Source organism: Protopterus annectens, chromosome 16.part0 (genome assembly GCF_019279795.1).
Source record: "Protopterus annectens isolate FY-2018-M chromosome 16.part0, PAN1.0, whole genome shotgun sequence".
In the NCBI taxonomy this organism is placed as follows: Eukaryota; Metazoa; Chordata; order Ceratodontiformes; family Protopteridae; genus Protopterus; species Protopterus annectens.
In genome coordinates, this window is record NC_056750.1 from 541,708,042 (window position 1) to 541,733,696 (window position 25,655).

The window sequence follows — 25,655 nt, forward strand, 5'->3', positions numbered from 1 at the left end:
TTATTGGAGTCTGGGACCCTGTAGTATCTGTCTGGCTTAACAGGGGCAGGAGGTAGAGAGTCTGGAGACAGGCCGGACTCTGAAAAAACATCATCTACTATGTCTAGAACAGGGGGAATTGCAAGATGTCTGTGCTGAGGAAGTAAAAGAAAGTCTCTAAGTCTTTTCTTAGACTCGGAATAATCCTGGCTCTCCCAATGGAAATGCACCCTCATGGAAACCTGATCAGAGGAATCATATTCAGCGTCTTGCCTAGGCGTCTTATCAGGAGGGGGATGAGAACCCCTGATCAAAGTAATTAGGTCTTCGGCCATTTTGAGCATCTGTTTCTTAGGCATAGAAGCCTGTCCTGGAGAATGCTGTACTGGTTTCCTTGTCTTTAAAACTGTTTTAGACTTTGTCTTGGATGCTGAAGTAGGCTTTATATAAAATTGTGTAGGTCTGAAGACACCCTCAGAAGCCGATGCCTGCTCAGCGGCTCTGGACCCATCTGAGGGATTAATTTCCGAAGGGCCAATACCTTGAGTATCCAGAGGCCTAGCTGTCTTCACGTGGGAGTCAGAGGCGGCCTGTGGCTCTGAGGTAGCGGGAGTCAGGGGCTGCGAAAGCGCCTCACTGAGCACCGGCGACTGGCCTAGAAGAGGCTTCGTCGTCGGTTTTGGACCTCGGATGCTTGTCCTTGTCTTTATCCTTGCGTTTTTTATGAATTCCAGTTGTCGGTTGTTCCGATGGCATTATGTAGTTAAACCTTCTGCCAAAATAATGAAAAGCAAAATCGTACAGACGCTTAATAGTGTGTTGGTTAAATCTAGCACAAAACCGACAACTAGCAACGTCGTGGTCAGGGCCTAGGCAGGAATAGAGTAAGAGTGGAAATCCTTATGAGGTATTTGCTTCCCACAAGAAATACAATTGTTAACTTTTTCTGACATCGGTCTGGAGTAAGAAAAAAGTTTCCCCAATGGGGTACTTAGCTTTATTGAAGACTTCTGATCTGAAATTCGATTTCGAAAATCTCAAAAGTCGGCCGACCGGCACTTGCGAACTGCTTTTGCTTCGGGCACCGCGCGGCAAGAAAGACTGAAGAAAATGGCGTCAGCTGCATCTTTTATACCCCTGGGGCACTGACGTCAGGGAAGAGGCGACAGCAACCGACGCCGGACCAGGACTTTGGAATTCAGGCCGACTGCTGGTAGCCTGCCAGCAGGATAACCCAAGTGTAATGACTGCAACAGTGAAACACGATGAACATGCTTGATTTTGACCACTAACAGAGTCTTCCCTTCCTGCTCACTACGGGTCAAAGTATTCTTCACGAAAGGTCCAAAAGGGTGGACCCATCAAAGGGGTCATTGGTAAAGAATGCTTTGAAGTGTTCCGCAAACCAGCATAAACATAACCAAGCATGACACCTCATAGCCATGCCGGTACCTGATGCTCGAGAGGTAGCTTCCGCAGCACTGGAAATTAGCATCATTGAGGAATTTGTGAGGGACTTCACAGTAGAGAGCTTGGGAGATACCTTTTTGAAGTCCGCCGCCAGCAACAACTCTGTAAGGGAAGTGGAAAGTTCTTGGACCAAATCCCTTTGGAGGCGGGTAAAGTGTGCCAAGTAATTAACTGCCCTCATTCCAAAGGTAACTGAGGCATACACATGCTTCTCCAGATGGTCTATCAGTGAGGAATCCCTGTTCGGGGGGATGGACTGTGGAGCTCTGCCAGCTCCTTCTTACTGGCAGTGGCAACCACAATGGCATAGACCGGAACTCCTTTGCTCCAAAAGCGGCATTTTGCAGGACTGAGGAATTTGTTTGCTCACTTGGGGACTGGCTCCACAGTGTCAGGCTCCTTCCAGGCCCTGCTGGCAATCAGCTCTACTAACTCGTCGGCGGGGGGACACCCAGGAAGTAGACGGGCCAGTCCCAAAAACTTTCAGAAACACAGACTCCTCCAAAGACAGGGGTTGGGAAGACCATCCACCCTTCTGCTTCAAGATTTCAAGGATGTCCCCAAAGGAGATAGCATTGGGCAGAGATCTAGGAGACCTGTCCATACTGAATAGTGGCAAAAGAGATCTGAGGGTTAGAGGGCAGGAGGGTATTATGGGAGAGGGAGAAGCTTGAGCTTTGGATCTGTCTCTGTGAATGTTGCTGTCTCGGATCCGATATCAGATCCAAGACCCTATGGTGATGAATAATGACATGGAGAACATCAGTTGATAGGGTTTTCCTTTCTCTGTGCCACGTGGCAAGGGTGGTGGCATAAAATTTGTTTCAGTATAATGCCTTTTATAGATTCCTGCTAAGTGAGCTCTTTCCCCTAAACCTGCTGTGAAAGTAGGCTACGAGTAAGACTATCCCAGTTTAACAAACAAAAATATACACAAGTGCTTGACACACATTAATACAAATGATCCTCACCAGAACTCAAACAAGGATCACAAATGGAGTTGAAGTGCTAACACCAAAACTTGCACAGACCCTTTTTAATAACGCACAATAAATGAAATAGTAATAATTTAGCATATAAATTCCAGGAATTCCTTGCTTAATTATGTTCAAGTTTGTGGTATGTGATAGACATTTTATTGAATGGACTGGGTAAGGTGTTTGTATTAGCCTGGGTAAAGTGGATGCTTCTGTATTAATGGCTGAAATGAGAGGACAGGATTGAGGAATTTTGTTGTTAAAACTTTTTTGCAGCAATAGCATCAAACCTCCTTGCTGGCTTGTGAACCTTCAAGCCATCAAATGACTCTTGCTTCTACCAAACTTCAGACAATACAATGCAGAGTCAAGCATTTAGACAGAATTAAATAGTACAGCTATTAACATACAATGTGGCTTCTCATCACACCTTATAAATACAGAGTTAAATGTAAAACATGTTGAGTTAGAACTGGTGGGCGACATATGAATGCAAAATAAATCTAAACATCTTGTACTCAGGAATGCTATAAAATATCAGCATTAGCTCTTCACAGATTACATTATACAACAAACAGTTTTAATAGCTAGACTACTTTTTTATTTAACAGTCAGATTAATTTCTGAGAAACATCTGCCTCAAGATTTCCCCTGGACTTACCCTGCATGTACCCAACTGCTCAGGCAAACACTGTTGCACAATAATGTTAGTATGTAAAACTTTATCAAGAAGTCGTGGTTCTAAAAGCCACATGTAACTGCCATCAGAATGTTAAGCAAAAACATTCCTTTGTTATACTTCACCCTGTAGGGAAGATTACCAGCTTCACTTAATTCTTCCTCCATGTTCCCTCCTAAAATGCTGTCTTGAGCACATCTCTAAGATCGCAATGGAAAAAATACTGAAAGATCACAAATAAGGCCCTAATGCCACACTTCACAAGTCTCTACATATATTCAGATGCACCTGCATCTACCATATTCATTTAACTTCCTTTCAAATCACAATCCCCAACTGGGTTTCAACCTCACAACAGTAGATTTACCTTCTGAGATACTGGACTCTTGAAACATGGTCTCAAAAGCTTGATGTATTTCAGCAAATGAAGGACGGTCTCCAGGGTTCCACTGCCAGCCTAATAAAATAATACCAAGAGGTAAAAATGAATTAATGCATCATCTGCTCCACTAAGTACAGTACACAAAGTATCAGGAAGATAAAATCTCAAATGAAAACTTGGGCTACTTCTGCAGTCAAGAGCCACCTCTACCATAAAGCCTGTACTTTTCCTCAACAGTGCTGTTAAAATGGATAGCTGATCTTACACGTACCTGCACCTGTCAGCTGCTTCCTCTCCAACTAACATGAATACCAGCAACTGCAGGTAGCATATGAATAGATTAGGAGTCCCTACTCAAATCAACTTTACTGCTTTAAGTACATTTAGTTTCGTCATGCAACAAGAATACTCTACTTTTAAACGCAGGGCATTTTGTATTGGTAGAAGTAAAACCCTGGCAGAGTCAGGTAAGGCTTCTGCAGCTCTGTAAAGTAAGACCAACTCCTGTGGAAGTTTGACTTTATCTGAGTGCTATGTAGCTGCTATCTGGAATCAGCTGCCCATGTAAGCAAAATGCATTTCTATCTGGCTGTGAAGCTGGGTTATCACTGCTCAAGCATCCTATGAATTTTCAAGCATCATAGCTAGAATGAAGAGCATGCTTTTAAATATCCAATGTTACAAATGACAGATGAAATAATGGAAGTATCTGTAGTATGAAAAAGGACATATAAAATTAGATATTCTTTAAGTCTTTTGAGGTCACAGTCCTCAACCTCCTCCCTCAAGAATCAGGGATGATTTGCAAACTCTTGTATCTTCAGACATTGTTACCCCCTACGGATCAGGAGAAACCCTACAATCAGCCTCTCTGGGACTGGCAGCAGTTCTACAGCTTTAGCCAACAAGTACTGCACCTTTGAAATCTGCTACCAAGGTTTCTACAGGAGTCCTCATCACTCCACTACTGCAGAAGGCCTCTCAAGACCTACTTATTTGACCTAACATACTCCAGTTTTTATGGTAATGACTTAATTGTTTTTTAAATTGCAAACAGGTAAAGCAGTTAATATTGCTGCCTCACAACTTTGTTCCCAGTTCTCAGCTTGAGGTACCTTCTGTGCAGAGTCTAAATGTCCTCTTTAGGAGTATGTGCATTTTTACTCTGTGCTCCAGTTCCTTTCCACATCCCAAAGACACGCCAAAGATGAAATGGTGATTATCCAGATTTCTCGTGACTGTGTGCACACAAGTGAGAGAAGAAGATGTGTGCATTTTGAGACAGGCCAGTGCTCTATCCAAAATTAGCCTTTCTGCCTTGTGCCCAGTGACTGCCAGGAGAGGCTTCAGCTCCTGCACCATCCTGAACTGGTAATTGGAGAACGAATGAATTAATAAATTGCAAACTGCTTATTTAACTCAAGCTTATTTCCCCTGTTACTGATTTTCATTTAAAATATTTGCACGTGTGCAATTTTTAGGTTACTCATGTTTATAGATAAGTTATAAGCATGATAAAAAAATTAAACATTTTGAATTCAAGCAGTTGCTGCATAGTTCTGGATGGAAAACTGGACCTTGTAATAACTAATACCTGTACATATGTGGTAACACAATTCGCATCTGTGGAAATGAGGCAGATGACTGCCAAAATTATGATAAATACAACTTTTTAGCACATCTCAAACTTCTCTTTCAATAAGGATTGCAGGGTGCTTTTGCAAAGTAAAATAATTTAAGTCTACAGTGGTAGTCCTGACTTTCTATGGGCACACAGACCAGAACTGAGAAAGGAAATGTTTTACTCTACCTCCCTCTGCTGTTCTGAAATGGAACTGTTAGCTCCAGCTAAATATATAAATAACTAACAACCCTCTTCTAAGTCAACTTTACTTAGGACCCCCCCCCCCCCCCACAAGAAGGAACTTTCATAGTGGAAGCTAGCAATTCTTGGAATCTACTATTAATTTGGTGGCTCTGTTGCAGAAAATCCCAGAGACAGAAGAAAAGGATGAAAAGCACTGTCTTTGTAGAAGCATTATTGCTGTCCACTGACATATGGAACTGGCCCTGTTACCTCTACACCATAATACATTACATTTCCCTTGTATATCCTTGAAACTGTTGAAAGGAATGCAAAATGAATTCCATAAATGTGTTACACTTAGTGGTATAATATTCACAGGAAGCCAAATCAAAGCAAAACTAGTCAAACATCGTCTTTCCTGTAAAATACGAGTTTCCTGAAATTCTTACCTGGAACCCTGGAATGATACGGATAATGCCAAATTAGTCTTTGCATATGTCTCCACTTCTATACCAACTAAAAGCTGCACCAGGAATGGGCAAACAAAAACTTTACCAACAAAAAAAAAGTGGATTAAACACAGGGGGGAAAAAAAAGCAAATTTTAACCAGGACTCTGCATTTGTTTCAAAAGTATGAGGAAACAGCATCAAACTGTGTTGACAGATCTTCAAAAGCAGAAGAGATTCTTAAAAAGTCAAATTCTAACTACGGAAAACTGCTAGTCCTTCCATTCACTTCTCACAGCATCCACAGTACAAGGAAGAAATGGGTTCAACCCACACTGGGAAACATGTGTTGGTATACTGGCACAGAGGCAAAACGAATACAAAAGAAAAAACAATGCACCACCATCCTCCTCTACATGTCCAATTATTCTAAAACAATGCTAATTAACACATTACTGCATATTTTTAATCAAGTTTCAGTTAATTCTGCAATATCAAAACAGGTAAATGTGATGGCATAGGTAAGCAGAACTCTGCAAATCCAACAGCAAGAAACGAAGTACAGAACTGCAGCCACACCAAATCTGGAGACTGGAATACGAGGCAAATGGTGTACTTATTACACTGTGGGGAATCTGTCTCATACTTGACTGACTTGCATATCATAGGAAGTACATTATTATACTTCAGTGCAAATTATTCTACATAATTTATCCAGTCAGTTCTATAAGGATCTAAGAATAATAATACATCTCCATAATTAAAATGTAATAAGTTAAATTAACAAAATAAAACCCCAAACGAGTACATATTTTGAGATCAGAAAAAAGCTTTTAATTTACTGCTCCTCACAGGTATCTGCTTGCTTGCCTGCCATCTGGATCTATTTTCCCTAACAGATTTAATGTGAAAAATGCTCAGAGTGCTCAAGTGAAAAGATCACCTATAACAAACAAAAATATGAAAAAAGTTGTAAAATTATTTTTTCTTTACAAAGTGCTTAAATGTTTGCCCAAGTCAGCATAATCACTTGTCCTTTTCAAGAGGTGAAGGCACTCATAAGGCCTGACAAATCTGGTTTAAAAGGCAATGTCTGCATCACTATAGGCTAACACCTAATGAAGTTATAACCAAATGTTAAAAGTAAGAAGTCCTTGCATAACCTGAATAATGGGTACATTAATATGATCTCTGATAAAAATAAAAATAAAAACAATGAAGGTTTTAACAATTACACTTCTGTAGACATTGTGTCACTCCTAATTACACCTATGTAAAACCACTAAGTGGAAGGCTTTTAAAATACCATTATTTACTTCTGCAGCTCAATAAAACACACATGTGTATGCTGAAGCCTCTATTTCCAGAAGACATTGATGCACATCATTCACTGAAATGGATGTGGATAGCACAGTGTGGTTATAAACACTCACAGGCTTCCATGAGCTGGTAAACCTTTTCAGGACAGCCTTCTGGACGATCCATGCGATATCCATTCTCCAGCAACTCGTACACCTGGGAGAGGTCAATACCAGGATATGGAGACATGCCATACGTGGCAATTTCCCATAGCAAGACACCAAATGCTGTTAGAAGCAAAGAAGAAAACAATGAATTAACTTATAGAAGAATACCACATTTCTGGTTCTAGCTTTTGGGGAAAATAGAGTAACTGACTTTGTTGATAATCATTACATACACTGTTTTCCATACAAATTAGAAAGGATTTTTTTTGTTACTTTTCCTGATGCTAAATATAACTTCTTTGAGAGTTAGAAATCTAAATATTTTGGATCTGACACCAAACTACTTCTTTGCCTGTAATTGTGTTCTATATTATAAAGTAAACCATAGCAGACTAACAAGGCTGCAATTCAAAATTACAGTCATACACCAAGTTAGATGAGACAGTGTCAGTGGCTTATGCACTATCACACACTCCTTTGATGCTGGAGGATCAGAAGGGTGTGGACTCTATTCTCATCCAGGTGCTTGGAATTGGCATTCCAACACTGGCACTGCAGCACAACAAAAGGGGATAACTGCACTGCTGAGTATGTCATCCTTTGGAACAGATGTTAAACTGAGATTCCATCTGCCAGAGTTGGCAATAGCTCAGGTGGATGCAAAAGATCCACAGCACTTGCGTGGGGTAAGTTTCTCCAGTTCACCGACCAAATTTTAAGTATGAATACTGCCACGGGTCTCCCCTGAAAACGAGACTGTTGGTCAATCTGGACTAAACCCAGTCAAAGTGTAAGAACATTACAGATCTCATAACTTTGCATCCTTACCCCCCCGACTAGTTCTGATGGTACTCAGAAAAATAACTGATACTAAAAAATATGCATCCAGCAGTGAAAAACCTGTTCATTGTATGAACAACACTTCATTATAAAATAAACACATCAGATAGTACACCCATAAGAATTCAGCCACAAAGAATACAATCTTATGTTGCATGCTTGAAATGAGACTTCTGTGTTTTAAACATCAACACTGTGTACTTGTACTTTGCATACTGAAAGAATAAATAAACATACAGTGAAACAAGCTACAGAGGTATTTCACATATTCCATCAGGTACCTTTGTCCGGCACGTCTACATTATCACACAGCAAAGCATGGAAGGAAGAAACAGAGGAAAGTCATAATGCCCACTCATACTTCAATAGAGTGGTGACTATGAGATGTTTTTTTTTTTGCATTACATTAATGGAAGCTTGTACTTTAATCTCCACTGGTTGCATCCTAACCCTTCTGACAAAATCTTTAGCTGCACTAGACAGAGGCTAAATATCACTGCAGCTGTACTGTCCATCATCTAAGCATTAAGATGAAATATTCCAATAGCTTCATGTAGCATTGTTCTGCAATTATCAATGTAATTATGAACAGGAAATAACAGATGCCTATAGATGTCAACTGAATGATCAGATCTTAGAGAACTGTCAGGAGGACTCACATAGGTATAATGACAGCAAGTTATTTCTCCACTATAAAATAAAGCATTTGCCTTTCTTCTAACAAATGGATTACAAAATCAAAACCTGGGAAGAAACACAAAACACAAGGGGAGAGGGAGGAGCATCACTGCAGCAACTATACCCAAAGTGGCCTCAGATCTGATCAATGAATCTTTTAGGAATGCCACTTGGGCACCAGTACATTTATATTTCATATATTAAGCCACACAAAAATAGTAAAGCATTCATTCCACAAACAGCACTGTGCAAGCCATGCTTTGCAAGGAATGACATCAGCAAAGTTACACACAAGTCACAATTCCAGGATCTGCATTTCTGTGACATCATAACTTTTCTCCTGAGTATGCAGTACTGTAAGCAATTACACCACAATGTTAACACAAGAGATGGTCAAAGCTTGCAAATAAACAGGAAACAAATCATCCAGTGCATCTGGAATAACTTGTCCAATGGAAGTAGTACAACTAATATGCTTTTAGTGCCAATACTTTCATCCAAAATACAGCACTAATAAAAACAAAGAAATGTTAGACGTTCCGATAATCATGTAAGATCTGCTGAAGCACTACTTCCATAAAGCAGGAAGTTCATGGCTAAAAGCTGTCGTGCTCAGCTTACAGTGTGTGTGTGTGTGTGTGTGTGTGTGTGTGTGTGTGTGTGTGTGTACACATGCATATGTTATATGTCATATCCTGAGCCCTCCCAAGAAACATATTATAGTATTACACAAACAGCAGGCACTTTTACTATCACTTTCCTTTCACTGCATAAAGTACATGCACTACAAAAATTTGCCTTTAAAAACACATACAAACACTGCAATTAAAAATTAAATGCCTTAACTGACAAACTTGTCACAGCAACATACACGTTTGTAAATTTCTGAAACGTTTACAGACAATAATTCTCAAACTTAAATGATAGAACGTAAATAGTTCATTAAAGTTCAACAACTCATAGTTCTCCTCAGTCTCATTCATACCAAGTGTCCTTGCCTTCCAAGCATGTCTCTTGCTTGTTTGAAACTTTCTTCCCTTGGGTGCCCTGGTTTTTCAGGCACTGGAAAGGTCCTTGGCTTGGTTCCCGTCTCCCATCTGTATAACTAAGTAAAACAAAAAAAGCAGCTAGCAATGCCAAGCAGTCCGGTCTGAAGAAGTTGGGGCATTGACTCCTTCGAAAGCGCTCATTAAACGGATTTTTTTTTTAATTAAATGGACTGCTTGGCATTGCTAGCTGCTTTTTTTTTTTTTTTTTGTTTTACTTAGTTTGTATTGTTTTGTGGTTTGTAGTTCCCATCTGTATAACTCTTTTGGAAAGGTCCCTGCTGGACACCAAGCTCCCACCATACAATCCCTGTGGACCAGGACCCCACCCGAGTCTCTCTGTACACCCTCTTATGTGAAAGGCAAACATCTCTTAGACATGCCTTTACCTAGGTAACAAGCTCCTTGCCTATACAGCTTTTCTGGACCAGATCCCACTTGCCTCCAACTCTACTCCCTTCTACTGCAACAAGCAAACTCCTCTGTTGTTTATACCTTCTACTCCCTTTTCCTAGGACAAGTAGGACTGCTTTGACTCCACCTATTGGCTATCTCATTAAATGACAGATCTTCAAAGTACACTATACCAGACACAGACACACACACAACCTCATACTTTGGGGAATTATTAGCGGATTTTATTAATTTTACCTTAATATTCAAAACCTGTTGGCCCAGTCTCCAAAATACTGCAGCTATAACAGAACAAACAGAAAGTGCAGTTGTAAATAAAATACATCTTTTTGTTTAAGCATTTAGGAATGCCATCTTAGATTCTCACACTTCTTCTATGACCATTTTAAATCTGGTACAGTCCCTTTTTCAGACAAAATAAAATTATTGTACTTAAATTTGTAACAGTAGCCATACTTTTTCATACCTCTCATCTGTCCAGATTTTCACAGAATGTCCACATTTTTGTCTCAGATTTGGTCTACTCCTCACAAAATGTGTTTTTTTAGTATATAATTGAAGATTGGAGTCACTAAATTATGAGACACATTTGAGTTTCAGACTTCAAATCCTTTTCACATTTTAAGTTTGCAAATGCAGTGTGAAGGCTGCCAGCCTAGCTAGATAGAATTTTATAGATAATTCTGTCATCTGTAAATGTTAATGTAAACCACAGGCTTGTTGTCTTAAATGGTAAAAATAGTGTTACAGGTGGAACTGGAAAAAATGTAACGGTGCACTCTACTGACCAAGTAAAAGCATGTTGTGACCCTTTGATCTAAAGTCAGCTCCAGCCTGTCTAAATGAAGACATTCTTTCTATTGTTTTAACCAAGAGTTAAATTGCTAGATTTAAACATGCAAATGTATTTTTACTGCTCTGCTTCCTGACCACCTGCAAGATAACACAAGGAGATGTTAAGAATGTAAATGTAGTTTCTGTTAGCCTGGGATCCCAGGGAAGTGTGAAGAATGATGTAATAGGAACCAGGAATGTGATTTTAAAAACCAACAGAATCAGAGAGCTTTAAGCATTTTTGTCTTGACCATCCAACTCATCAACACTGTCTTGCTCTATATGTAAGTTTATCTTAAGACTTCTGTTTTCTCTTAGAAATAGCTAGAAACTAGAAAGATTAGACTAAGTGTTTTTCTGCGATGTTAGAACTGTACTACTGAATTATTTTAAGTATTTCTCTGGGATCTCTGAACTCTTGACTAGCACTGTGTAGTAAGAAGTATTGTCTTGTGTTTTTATTATTTATTATTAAATATTTTAAAACCTTTCAACTGTGGCTGTTTTGTGTAGAGCTAATTTAAGCTCTTAAGAGTACTTGCATGCCTTTGGTAAAATTGTACAAAGCCACTCCTATAGCTTTAGCCCTGGGCGATACTACCAATTGGATAATAATATTGCACAGTAATAAACTGGACACCCTTTTAAGGGCCTTTTGGTAGCTGATAAATATTAGCTAGGTGGTGGCAGTGATTACTACCGTATAGTATGGGTAAAAGGGGCACAGCTGGAGAACCTGTGCCAGCCTTCCCCAGAAGTGTCTGTGTGGTCGTATAAACTCTTATCTCAAAGTGTGTGTGTGTGTGTGTGTGTGTGTGTGTGTGTGTGTGTGTGTGAGAGAGCTACTTGGGCAGGGACACAAAGCTCTGGTTGGACAGAGAGGGTGCTGTAGATTTTAGCTTGTCCAGCTGGCTGAGATATGGACCCTATAGCTGTGCCAGTGGGGAGTCTTATTGGGGACCTGGAGCACAAGGTAGCGACCAGCCCCAGACTGACTGTGATCTCTGTGTGCTCTGCACTTTACTGTGTGCATTGTTAATCCTTTCCTCCTATGTGAGATGCCCCTCACTGGTGTTAGTGGTGAGGATTGAGGCTCCTTGATTGCTGGGCCAGGGCAGGGGCGTCACATGCAGTACTTAAGATTGTCCCTATTTGTGGCCCTCTGTCCAATTGTTCTTTTGGCTTTGTCTTTGTCCAGAATTCATGTGCAAAGAGATTGAGCGGTATGTTTTTAGTTCAGCCCTTTAAGGATAATCAATGCCATCCAGAGCTGGATCCAGCACTAGGCAACCTAGGCAGTCCGCTAGGCCTCACTGGCTGAGCAGGGGTTACCCCAAAACTTTAATTTCTTCTTTAAAAATACACTCTGCATGTGTGCTATTTCTTCTTTAGGACCCACGCAGAGTGCTTCTTTAATTGCGTCTCTGTGTGTGGATCTTTAATACAACACATGCACATTTAAACTTTGGAGTGGAGCGCAATTAAACGAGCATGGATCTGTTGCCGTTCCAGACTTTTAAGAGAGATGAGCATCAAGCACTGCTTGTTACCACTGTGGACGAACCTGATATTCGAATGTGAAACACTGATACTGCTGCCAAGCACTGCCATTCCGGACATGGTGTTTGCGTGTGTGTGTGTGTGTGAGAGAGAGAGAAAAAAACAAATGTCACAGTCAGGAACAGCAAGCTGGTTAACTTATTCAGGCTCAAACCCTGTACCTTGAATACAGGATCCTAAAGCCTGAATCTTCTAACAGTTGCCAAAATGTCATGCATTTCAAGGACTGTTGCGTTTCTGTGCATTTTCAAGCAATGTTGAATTTGTGTATTTTCAAGGAATTTTGAGTTTCAAGGGAAGAGTTTACTCATGCTAAGTCTGTTTTCAATGTGTAACTGTTTTGCTTAGCAAATGGCCATCAGTCTTTGTGCCACAAATTTTAAAAGCAGTGTTAGTAGCACAACAGGTAGCATACTTGCCTTTAGTGCAGAAGGTTGTGGGTTTTACTCCCGACCATGTAGATGGAGTGTTGATATTGCAGACCCCCTTTAAGGGGGGATGGGGGTGCTGCACTCGAGTGTGTCCTCCTTTGGATGAGATACTTAGTAACTATCAACCTGTTGCCGGTTTGACAGCCATTCCCAACTGCAATATTATCAGCTTATCAATTTTTTTTTTAAATGCAACATGGGCAGTTTATTCTTCAAGGGCACCAGGCACTGAAATTGTACATGAAACACTGAAAAGTAAAGTCTTTTTTTCCATTAGCAACCTCTTCATTAGTTGCAGATCTCTTTAGTATGGAACTATTCAGATGACTTTTACTTCTACAGAGATTGTGCATAATGAATGACATTGGTGGATTGCAATGACCGAATTTTGATTGGCATTTTGTGGTTGACATTTCTGCTATGGGCAGTTTTGTCATTATTGGTTCATATGTTTTGTTTCATTGTTTACTTGAAAAATGTTCAAATCAACAAATTTAAAACACACTAACAAGTGATGCTGTATTATACAAGGAATATAATTTAATACAATCAGGATGGTGCATCAAAGAATACAAGCATGTACACATGGGTCAAACAGAGTCTGCAAGGGACCTATGGTTTGAAAACAGCCCAAAGGTAAACTTAATCAGCCACTATCCAGATGCATTTGCTTTGAATGTGAGTTTCAAGGGCAGAGAAGCTTACTGTTCATGCTAAGTCTATTCTCATCGTGAGACTGTATTGTTTTGTTTAGTAAATGGCTATCAGTGTTTGTGCTACAAAATTTGAAATAAAAATGTTTAAATACCTCCAATCATTGCAAAAGTAAAGAAAATAGTATGCACACTGACAGATTTGAACAATATTTACTGTAAATGGGGAGAATAGCTAAGTAATGGGACACTGGAATGTCTGGGGTAGCTGATTCATTACTCCTGCCTAGCGCTCCATTTGACCATGATCTGGCTCTGATACCATCAGAATGAAAACACACACACCACTGGTTAGGGTCTTGTCTAACTCTGACTCTCCAGCTGCCTTGTCTCTCAATTTTCCTTGGTGTCTCTCTCAAAGGAGGTGTGGCCAGCTCCATTCAGAGCATGTGTGTGGGATCCTCCTCTCAAAATACCTTAACACTGCAGCTCCACTTATCTCACCATAGATACTGGAGCAATAAACTACAAGATCCCTCCCCTGCTTAGACCTGTAAGTATTAGCAACACTGACTAGCCAGATCCCGTCTTGACCAATAAAGTCACTGACACATTCACAACACTTGTTTTGGCTCTCTTCTGAACTTTCTTTCTTTCACAATAACATGTTAAGCAATTTTATTCCCATTTGCTGTGGAGATGCAAGTAATTCTAGCTACAATATAGTTGTATAACATAAATGCATCATGCATCTGTTTGGTTGTAGCAATTTTGTTAAGAGGCAATCCTACTAAGGTATGGCAGCAGGAGTCAGCTCCATATCATGTAGGAATAAAGCTCTGAAGGTGGCCCACGTGAAGCATGGCTGACTAGTGAAGAAGCTAGCCTGAAAGAGTGAACTGAAATACTGATGTACACATGCCCACCTGGATGGGCAGGGGAGGAGTCAGCTCAGCAAACTGTACTTCTGACAGAGTCCATATATCAAAGCAAGACAGCAGAAAGGGCCAGGACTTCACTCACTAATAAGTGAGCTCAAGCTGTAGGTGAAGCTGGTCCACACCTGGAAGTAGATGTTCCCATGGGTTGGTACTGTAGGCCACCTGCACATCAAGGCTGCTGCATGAAGTGGGAAAATGGGACATGCAAAAAATTTTTAACAGCCATCAGGATAGGATTTGCAGACCCCAGTACTCAGAATTGGTGCAGCACTGAGAACTCAAGTAATAATCCTTCAGCCTTAAATTTATGATACATAATCCTTCCAATAACTTGAACTCTGCAACTTCCAGTACTCCATTAGTACTGGATAAGGACAGTGACAACTTTACAGAACATTTCTCTGTTGAAAGAAAGAGCACAGTGTTTGACTGTGGCACTTTCAGAGTATAAAAATATAACGGTAGTATATAGAGTCAGGCTGCATAAAAATTAATGTTATAAGAGAAGAAAGCATGAAAAGCCCTTTTCAAGTGAACATTTTAACCAGTGATTGTCACCCAGATACAAATGAACCTTATTTCTACTTTAATGTAAATGCAGCATTTTCAAATGCTGTTAACTGAAAAGAAAACAAAAAAATATATATATATTGTGACAAAAGGAGGTACTGCAAGCACAGCTAGCTGGTATTTGTAAATAATTATATGTCATTTGTGAGTATCAAACTGATTTTTATAAGATGCTTGTGTTACAAATGTATTAGAACTGTATGTCGTATATATCAAACTGCTTTGTACAGATGTGTGTTGAAAAGGTATTTGTGAAGTGCTGTGTTTCAAATGTAACCACAGTGTGCCTACTGCAGAGAATAGAAATGTGCATGCACTATTGTAACTGTTTAAATGCATCTGTTTTAACAAAGGAAACTGGAGGATTAATCTCAGTCCAGCAAACTTTAGAAAAATATCTGAAATTAAGTTACTTTATAGGTTCAGCTATAACGAGGCTATCTCACAGGTTTTAATGCAGGAAACAGGAAACAATAAAACTGGTGAACAATCACGGAAAAAGTCAATTTCGATAATTCCAAGGCAAAGCAACAGTAGACAAGAATTCTCCAAAAACGTAAAACTTTTATTTCACAAACAAACGAAATGGATAAGCGCTTTCACATACACTATGTATGCTTCTTCAGATCCTAATTCTTGTGGTTAGGCCACTCATTTAAATACTCTATGTTCATTGAATTAATTAAAATCAATCATCTAATAAAACAATTAACTAACCAATTAGATATTTAAACTGGTAAATGCAGTCACAATATAAGTTTTTCAACAAAACTGGTGGTCAAGTTATAATAGGATGCTATAATTTTAGTTTAGAAGCTGTTTAGTTCAAGTTGCGCTCTAAATATTCAAAACATCTAAAATTATGTGATGAATAAACAGGTTTAAAATAAAATGATAAAATTTTTTTGTTAAAAACAAGTAGTAATAATAAATACACTCAAATATATATTCTAATGGTTAAATTCATTTCTATAAGAATAAAATATAGTCCATGTTCAGTGCATGAATTAATAAATACTTATGTGTAATTAATCAAATATTTGTGAAATAAATAGGTGGATTAATAAATAAATAAACTGATTAATAGTACACAGAATATTTCTTTCTTATATATTTATAAAAAATAAACTATGTACATCATATCAATTAAATAATTATATCCATGTCTAAACATAATGCATTATATAATAATGTGGTATAAATATAAACATATATACTACAATGCAGCATGAACACATTATTTTATGCAGGAATACAAATAGAAAAAACAGTGTATATGATCAAATATTACAAAATAGTTGAATATAATAAAAATGTATTTATGTATATATAAGCACAGAATTATCTTCTTTTTTTTTTTTTTTTTTTGCTTTTTTTGAGTATTGGTTTGATAGATACATATTGATTAATTCCTGGATATTGGTGTGCTCTCAGTTTGAAAATCCAGTATAATTCTCTAGTCTCTAATTGATTAGAATCTTCTTTTTCTCTTCTATTAGCTCTTACTATTTCTAAAACTCTAAATTTGAAGTAATGATCTTTATATTCCATAATATGTTTTGCTAAGGCGTTCTGTTCATTTATACGCCTTATATCATAAATGTTATCATACACTCTATTTTTTAATTTTCTCTTTGTCATTCCTACATAAAATACTGAACATTTCCCACAAGTGGCTAAATATATGAGATTTTCTGTTACACATGTTGCCTCAAATTTGGGAACAAATATATAATTTAATGTTGGATGCCTAAAATCCTGTTCACTAGTTATATGTGTACACATGCTGCAACTTCCACATGGATATGTTCCTAATCTCATTATTCCTTTCTTGTCTAAATTTATACTTGCCTTGAAATCCGAGCATAATAACTGTTTCAGATTTTTACTGTTCTTGTAAGTAAATCTCGGATATATACCTACTATATTCATAGTTTTTTTATCTATAGTCAAAATTTTCCAATTGCTCTGGAAAATACGCTTTATAACTTGGCTGTCATTAGTATAAGTCATGATATATCTTACTATTGTAGAGCCTTTCTCAGTTTCTTGTTTGTCTATAGTTCTGACATTGTGTTGCCTAATTTTTGTATTATGAGTCATGGTATGGTTTTTTATTTTTAATTTCATTTAACATCTCTGGGGGAGCTGATGGAAAAATTTCTTCTTTAATTAATTCCACCAACTTACTATTGTAGCCTCTTTCATGGAATAATTTTTCCATTTTTTCTATCTCCTTGAGTTTTGTTTCTTGCTCACTACATAGTCTATTTATTCTTATAAATTGACTCTTTATAATAGCTGGAAATACATGCAGTGGGTGCATGCTATCAAAGTTTAGTATAGTATTTTTCCAGCATGTTTTTCTGTAAAGACTTGAAACTAAATGTCCATCTCTAATACTTAGATTTATGTCTAGGAAGCTAATTGTATCATTGGAAGCTTCCATAATAAAACTCAAGAAGGAAGTTGTATTGTTAAGATAGTATAGAAAAGTTTGAAATTTTTAAGGTTTTAATGCAGCCAGAGACACAGCATCTGTACTAGGAGGCTTTCTGTATGGTCTTTAGGGTGAACTAACTACTACTCTGAAAGCATGAAATAATGCAACTGTTTTATGACTTCCAGCACCTGCCAAAGATTGGAGCAAAATCCCTTGCATGTTTATTTTTACAGGTAGGTGCTAAGTCCTGCCAGCTTCAAGCAATGCTTGGTTGGCAGACTGGGTATTACGATTCAGATGACAAGAAATTATGTAATTCTACAAGCCATCCCAGCAGTAATATTTTAGAAATTATTTTGAGAAGTCTCTTAGTGAGACAGAGCATTCTGTATTGTCTTGGACCTGCAAGAATCACCACTCACCACATCATCTGCCTTGCACTAATAGTACATTTCTAGAGTATAGTAATTCTCTTAGATGCAGTCAGGAATACAGTGAAGCATAGTTTAGTTATTATTTTTTTCTTTATTTGAGCCTGTCCTGCAATGTTATTTTAAATTCTTCCTGTGTTTTGAACTCTGATGTCACTGTGAATATATATATTTAGTATTTTCTTAGTTTTATTTATTATTATTAATTAAATATATTTAAACCTTTCATTATGGCTGATCTGTGTAGAGATATTGAAGTTTTGAGAGTACTTGCATATTTATTTGGTGACACTGTGTGGGCCACTCCTAATAGCATTGCTCTTGGCCAAACTACCATTTGTAATATTAATACAGTAAACTCTCAGTTAACCAGCGTCCATGGGGATTGGTAGATGCCGGATAACTGTAATTTCTGGTTGCTTGAGAGTTACTATTAAAAACAGCCCTGACTAATACTGTACCCTATACTATTTGTTTGGTTTGACTTGTTCTCAGGTTGGGGAGAGAGGGAATTTATCCCCATCTTCCTTTTTAAAACTCAAACTCTAAAAACATAAGGTATGTTTGGGGGGGACAGAAAGTGCAGCACATGAAAACTGCACTGCATTTCTTCGATTTTTTTCTGGTTGCTTGAATTCCAGTTAACTGAAAGTTTACTGTATTAATATTACACAGTAAAATTGGTCACCCTTTGTTAAGGGCCTTAAGGTAGCTGGCAGGAGTGACTGGTAGCAGTGGTAACTACCTTATAGTCTGGGCAGAAGGGGCATAGCTAGTAAACCTGTGCCAGCCTTTTCCAGGTGTGTGTGTGTGTGTGTGTGTGTGTGTATGTGTGTGTGTGTGTGTGTGTGTGTAAATCAAACCTCAAAGAGTGCGAGTGTCAGCTACTTGGGCAGGGACACAAAGCTCTGACTGGACAGAGAGGGTGCTGAAGGTCTTGACTTGGTCACTCAGCTGAAATCTCAACTCTACAGCTGTGTCACTGGGGAGTCTTAGTCTTATTGAGGATCTGGAAGAGGAGGGAAAAAAAACAGTCCAGGACTGGCTGTGGTCTGTGTGCTCTTAAGAGAAACTGCACTTGATGCAGACAGCTGCATCTGGAAATACTGTGTGTGTCTATTATCCTCCCAGTGAACATCCCTCCACACATGCCACTGGTGAGGACTGAGGCTCCTTGATTACTGGCCCAGAGATGGGATACCCACGTCACATACTGGTTGGCAGTGGAAGGTCATCTCACACACACACACACACACACACACATATATATATATATATATATACATATATATATATATATATATATATATATAAAAACTCTTTTCTCTCTCTCTATTTTATATATATATATATATATATATATATATATATATACACATATATATATATACACACACACACACACACACACACACACACACACACACAGAGCCAGCAAGACAGCTTGTCAAAGTTTTTCCATGACAGATTCAAAATGTTTTTAAGAATAATGTTCATAACTGCATTCACAAAACAGCACCATTTCCTATAACTACAAATACACTTTTGCAGCCCTTCACATGGGTGGCTGTTCCCCACACTCCTGTTTACCTCAAGGTACAGCAAAAGTTAAGAAAAATCATTCAGTCTAATAATACCACACAAGAACAGCACAACTCTGAGTGCACATTACAGCAATGATCATGAATGTCTTGCAATTAAACCTGACACCCTCTAAAAGCCCAGTGACCTGGACTAAGAAAAATAACTGAGCCATTTTGAGAATATGCAGACAGAAAGAACAGCCAAGTTCAGTGATCAGAAACAGTAGTTCTTATGCATCCACAGTAAACAGATTAAAAAAAAATCAACCAACTTCAGTTGCTCACACAATGGCCATTGACTACCTGATAAAATAATCTGTCCTACCATGGCACACAAAATGGACAGGACACAACAGTACTTTAAAAGTCATACAGTAAAACTGATTCAGAAACAATATCTTTGTTCTGACCACTAAATTGTGCCATACCTTACTATGAATAGGAAACAGCTGCCAGCATATACATTAACGAGTAATAATAAAAAAATACATCATATTAAAGGCCTAGATTATAAAACAGCAGATAAAGTCCTTACCCCAGACATCAGACTTGATTGAAAATTTGTTGTAAGCAAGGCTCTCGGGTGCTGTCCACTTGATGGGGAATTTAGCTCCCGCTTGTGCAGTATATGTGTCTCCTGTCATCAATCGACTCAGTCCAAAGTCTGCCACTTTAACTGTGTGGTTTTCTGATACAAGGCAATTCCTGGCAGCAAGGTCTCTGGAAAAACAGGCACATTATGAAGACCTGGCATTAGTGCCCAAACAAATATGCAAGCAAAACTCCACAAAATGTCCAGTATGAAAGTACAGTTGTGTAAAATCTTACCGTACTAATAGAAGTCCTTCTCTTCATTGTTGCAGCATTCATAATCTATGGGATCTCCTGTCAAGGACAGCCCAATGTCCAGTCAGTATCCAAAGCCTTTAGTACTTATAGGCATTGTAGATTACACGTATGATCCCCACACAAGGAATACAGCATAACGGTGGTGTATGGACGCACACACTCAGAACTGAGAAAAACCCAGGAGGAAAAGAATATCCCTAAGGGCAAGGAAAAATGTGCATTCCAAAGGAGAAAAAGTAGAAGAGCCACCTGGACAGGAGGGCAAGAAACAATAGACTAGAGTAGAGGGGGCAGGAATGAGGGAGCGAATACTGCAACAGTGAAGAGAAGGACATTTACTGTTAAGGTAAGATTTTACACAACTGTACTATGATGTCCTTCCATATCACTGTAGCAGGATTCATAACCTAAGGGAGAGTACAAAAGCTCAACAGGAAGCTTGGGAGGAGAACGGCATGGAAAAGCCTGCCAGAAACCCATGCAGGATAGCTCTTGCAAAGCCAGCTCTGGCCCTGAAAATAACATCCAACTTGCAGTGCTTAGTGAAAGTATGAAAAGAGGAACAAGTAGCAGCCCTCAAGGATAAAATTAGTATCCAGACCTTTGGGGGAAAAAAGCATCAGAGGAGGCAACAACCCTGGCAGAATGAGCCTTTACTGATGAGGAAAGATGATACCATGAAAGAATAACAAAAAGGAAAGGCCTTAGAAATCTAAGGAGAGACGGTTTGCTTAGAAACAGCTGTACCCAACGACCTGGATGAAAGGAAACAAAAAGTTGTTTAGATTTGTGAAAAACTTCAGTTTTATCCAAACAATATCTGAACTGTCTAAAACCAAGGTGTGAAGAACCTTCTCAATGGCAGACTGCAGAGAGGGAAAAAGGGAAGGCAGATGAATAGACTGATTAAGGGACAACTTATTGACCACCTTGGGCATAAAAGAAGGGTTAGTATGAAGAAACATCCTGTGTCTGTGGAAAAACTATGAAAAGAGGAACAGTCATGAGAACCTGAAGTTCAGACACTCTCTTGGCTGAAGTGAGAGCCAAAAGAACAGTCTTCCAATTACAATGTTGTTAAGGAAACTGAGGAAGCAGGCTCAAAAGTAGCCTGAGTCAATTTTTCAAGTACAAAAAGTACAGTTGTGTACACTTACCATAAATGTAGATGTTCGAGTGTATTCACTGTTGCAGTCATTACATTTGGGTAATCCTGCTGGCAGGTTGCCCTCAGTCGGCCTGAATTCCAAAGTCCTGGATCCTGCGTCGGCCGCTGTCGCCCCTTCCCTGACATAAGGTCGTCAGAGGTATAAAAAAAGCGGCAGATGCCATTTTCTTTAGTTTTTCTTGCCCCAGATGTCAGGTGCCCCCTAAAAGGGTAGCCAAAATTTATATACATATAAATACATGCACCAATATAAACTTTACCTTCATCTACAAGCAAATACACCACATAGGTTGCATAAATCAGAGAAGGAAAGACAGGTTCCACCAGAAGAAAAGGGGGATGGCGGGTGGGTAACCTGGACTGCAACAGTGAATACACTCGAACATCTACATTTATGGTAAGTGTACACAACTGTACTATGTTCTTTGTGTTTCACTGTTGCAGTCATTACATTTGGGTAGCTATGGATGGGAGGCTGGAGCTAAACAGCATTAGGAGCGGCTATGAGGCCCTGCAGAACTGCAGTGGCAAAGCCTGCCCTAGATTTAGAGAAGAGTGGCAGATGGTAGTGCTTGGTAAAGCTGTGCACTGAACTCAAGTGGCAGCCTCTAAAATGTCCTTGGTTGGTACTCCCCTGAGAAAGGTTGCTGAAGTGGCAACAGGTCTGGTTGAATGTGCCCTAATGCCCTTAGGCACTGGCTTGCCATGGTGTAAGTAGCAGAAACGAATGCAGTGGCCTATCCACTTTGAAATAGTCTGCTTTGAGATAGCCTTTCCTTGTTATCCTGCAACATATGCCACTAGTAATTGTTCTGTCTTTCGGAAAACTTTGGTTCTGTCCAAGTAGAATCTAAGCTGTCTGTGCATGTCCAAAGAATGCAGAATTCTCTCCCCCTTGTTCTGTGGATTTGGATAAAAAGTTGGCAGATGAATAGTTTGGTTAAGAGCCACACTGGACACCACCTTAGGCATAAATGTTGAGTTTGTCCTCAGAGAGACCCTGTCTGGATAAAAAATGATAAAAGTTTCCACAGCCATGAGTGCTTGAAGCTCTGAATCTCGTCTTGCAGAAGTTATTGCTAGGAGCAGAGCTGTTTTCCAAGTTAAAAACTTTATATCAGCCATTGCAGCTGGCTCAAAAGGTGGCAGGGTGAGTTTTTCCAAGACATAGTTGAGGTCCCATGCAGGCATTGGTGATCTTCTTGGAGGCCTTAAGTTTTTGGCTCCTCTGAGGTACTGTTTTAGTAAGGGATGAGAAAAAATTGGTGGTTCTGTATTGTAATGAGCCGATATGGCAGAGGCATGAATTTTAATAGATGAAAAAGATTGACCCTTGTCCAGCATCTCAGTTAAGTATTGCAAAATCTGAGGAATATTTGGCACAGCTGTATCAGTTCCTTGTGCCTGGTTCCAAGCACAAAATCTCTTCCATTTTCCAGCATAAGATTTTCTAGTACTAGGCCTTCTGGCCTCCAAAATGACATCCATCACAGCTTTACTGAGAGGTGTGTTTGGAATGACTACATTATCCGCCATGCTGCCAGGTTTAAAGTCCTGAGTTGGCTGTGCAGGATCTGATTGTTTTGCTGGGACAGTAGATGAGGTATCTGAGGCAAGGTCCAAGCTGGGCATTGAGACAAGCTCTTTAGTACTGGATACCAGAACTGGCGGGGCCAGTCTGGGGCAATTAGTATCATCTTTGGCTTCTCCTGTCTGACCTTTAGGAGTACCTTGGGGAGGACAGGCAGAGGGGGAAATGCGTATACTGATAGGTTTTTCCAGCTGAAATATAGGGCATCCACTTTCCATGCTTGTCTGTGATAAATCCTTGTGCAGAATCTTTTTAGTTGGTAGTTGTGAGGGGATGCAAATAAATCTAAGTCCGGGCATCCCCATTCCCTTATCATGCTGAAGGCTTGAGGATCCAGGTGCCACTCGTGGGGATCCATGAGGTTTCTGCTTAGGTCGTCTGCCAGAGTATTTTTCCTTCCTGGCAGGAATTGTGCCTGCAGGTGTACTTGTTAAGTCAATGCTGTGTCCCACAATGTCATGGCTAGTCTGCAAAGAGGGTAAGAATGAGCGCCCCCCTGCTTGTTTATATACCGCATTACCATGGTGTTGTCTGTCTTTATCAGTAGTTGTCCTGGATTTAATAGGTCCTTGAAGGCTGTCAGGGCATTTTGAACTGCTAGCATCTCTTTTTGACTGATATGTAGATGCATTTGGTATGAGGTCCATGCACCCTGAATGCATCTTCCTGCCATGTGGGCCCCCCAGGCATAATCTGATGCATCCATTGTTAGTGTTTGCCTGGCTGGGGGTAATGTGAATGGCTGTCCCTTGTTTTGGTGACAAGCCTGTGCCCACCATCGAAACTCCTGTTGCAGGCAGGGAATGAGAGTAATCATAGTTTCCAGGCTGTGGCAATGTTGAGTCCAAACACTTTTTAGGTACCATTGAAGTTTCCTCATATGCAGTCTTGCATATGGAATTAATAGGATGCAGGATGCCATGAAGCCCAAAGCCTGCAGAATTTTTCTTGCAGATAACTGGGCCTTTGTTGCCAGCATTCTGAAATAGGTAGTCAGTTGCCTTTGTTTGTCTGGTGTGAGATAAGCCATCTGGGCAGTTGTATTTAAGCTTGCACCCAGGAATATTATCTCTTGAGAGGGTACTAGTTTTGATTTATTTTCGTTGACTGTGTACCCTAGGCATGTTAGAAGTCTTTTCACAAATGCCAGATGCTGTAGAAAAATGTCCTTGTTCTCTGCTTGAATTAGACAGTCGTCCAGGTAAGGATATATTTGTATTCCTCTTTGTCTGCAGAATGCAATTACTGGGTGCAGTAGATAAGCCAAAGGGCAGTGCAGAAAATTGGCAATGCATTGAGCCAGCCTTGAATCTGAGGTATCTTCTGCATATTTGTCTGAGTGGGACATGCAGGTATGCCTCTTTTAGGTCTAAAGTCACAAGCCAAGCGTTCTTGCCCAGCATGGGCAGAAGCTGCTACAAAATCAACATCTTGAATTTTGGAATATCCAGGAATGTGTTCAAAATAGATAGGTCCAGTATAGGCCTCCAGGCCTTGTCCTTTCTGGGTACCAAGAATAGTCGAGTAAAATCCTTGTCCCTGCTCTTGCTCTGGTACTAGTTGAATGGCCCCCATGTCCATAAGGGATGAAACTTGTTTTTGTGCCTCTGCCCATTGATTTTTTGGCAGATCTGGCCAGCCGTTTGCTTTTGGTAGGGTATGGAAATGGAACTTGTAGCCTTGTGACACGATATTTAAGACCCACTTGTCCTGGGTTATAATGTGCCAATTTTGTGAAAAAAGTGTTAATTTTCCCCCTAAGGGGGCTGCCAGGAGATAAGTGCTTGGTGCAGGCAGGGGGAAGTAATTGGGACCGTTTCCTGAATGGTTGTGATTTGTCTTCTCCAACTTTGGAGGTAGAAGCCACCCACTGCTTTGAGCAGAATGAACCTTGCGCCTGGGATCTGCCTCTAGGACATCTGGGTCTGCCCCTTTGTGGTCTGTCTGACACAGGAAAGGACCAATTCTTTGTTGGCCAGTGTCTACTAAACCTAGGTGGCTGTACTTGTAAAAATCTGTGACCGTTTGCATAGATTTGGCTTTGTCCTCCATTTTCTTTAACACCTCTTCTGTCTTAACACAAAACAAAGTATCATGTTGTAAAGGTGAATCTAATAATTTAACTTTAACATGATCAGGCAGATTTTGTTCCTTTAACCAAGCATGCTTCCTAATTACAGAACCTGTAACTGCGGCCCTGCAGGAGGCCTCTAAAGAATCAAAACCACATTGCAAAGTATGCTTTCCTACTTGCTTTGCTGCATGCAATAAATCCTGCATTTCCTTGTTTTCTGCACATTCAGAGTTTAACAACATTTTCTGTTTAAGCAATGCCATGACATATTGCCAATTTTTGAGCATATGAAACTGACAGTTTAAGGCCCTTATAGCCAAGGTAGCAGATGTGTAAACCTT

The 25,655-nt window shown here is 39.6% G+C and overlaps 1 protein-coding gene across 1 annotated transcript in view; it reads right to left on the reverse strand.

Annotated features, from left to right (window-relative positions):
- The window catches only part of ABL1 (ABL proto-oncogene 1, non-receptor tyrosine kinase), a 788,845-nt gene that overhangs the window by 57,233 nt on the left and 705,957 nt on the right, over positions 1-25,655 (reverse strand). The window contains exons 7-9 of the mRNA XM_044057942.1: positions 20,168-20,352; positions 7,176-7,328; positions 3,473-3,562 (exon numbers count right to left, since the gene is read on the reverse strand). Of these exons, the coding sequence (XP_043913877.1) occupies positions 3,473-3,562; positions 7,176-7,328; positions 20,168-20,352 (428 nt within the window). The remainder of the gene's footprint in view (positions 1-3,472; positions 3,563-7,175; positions 7,329-20,167; positions 20,353-25,655) is intronic.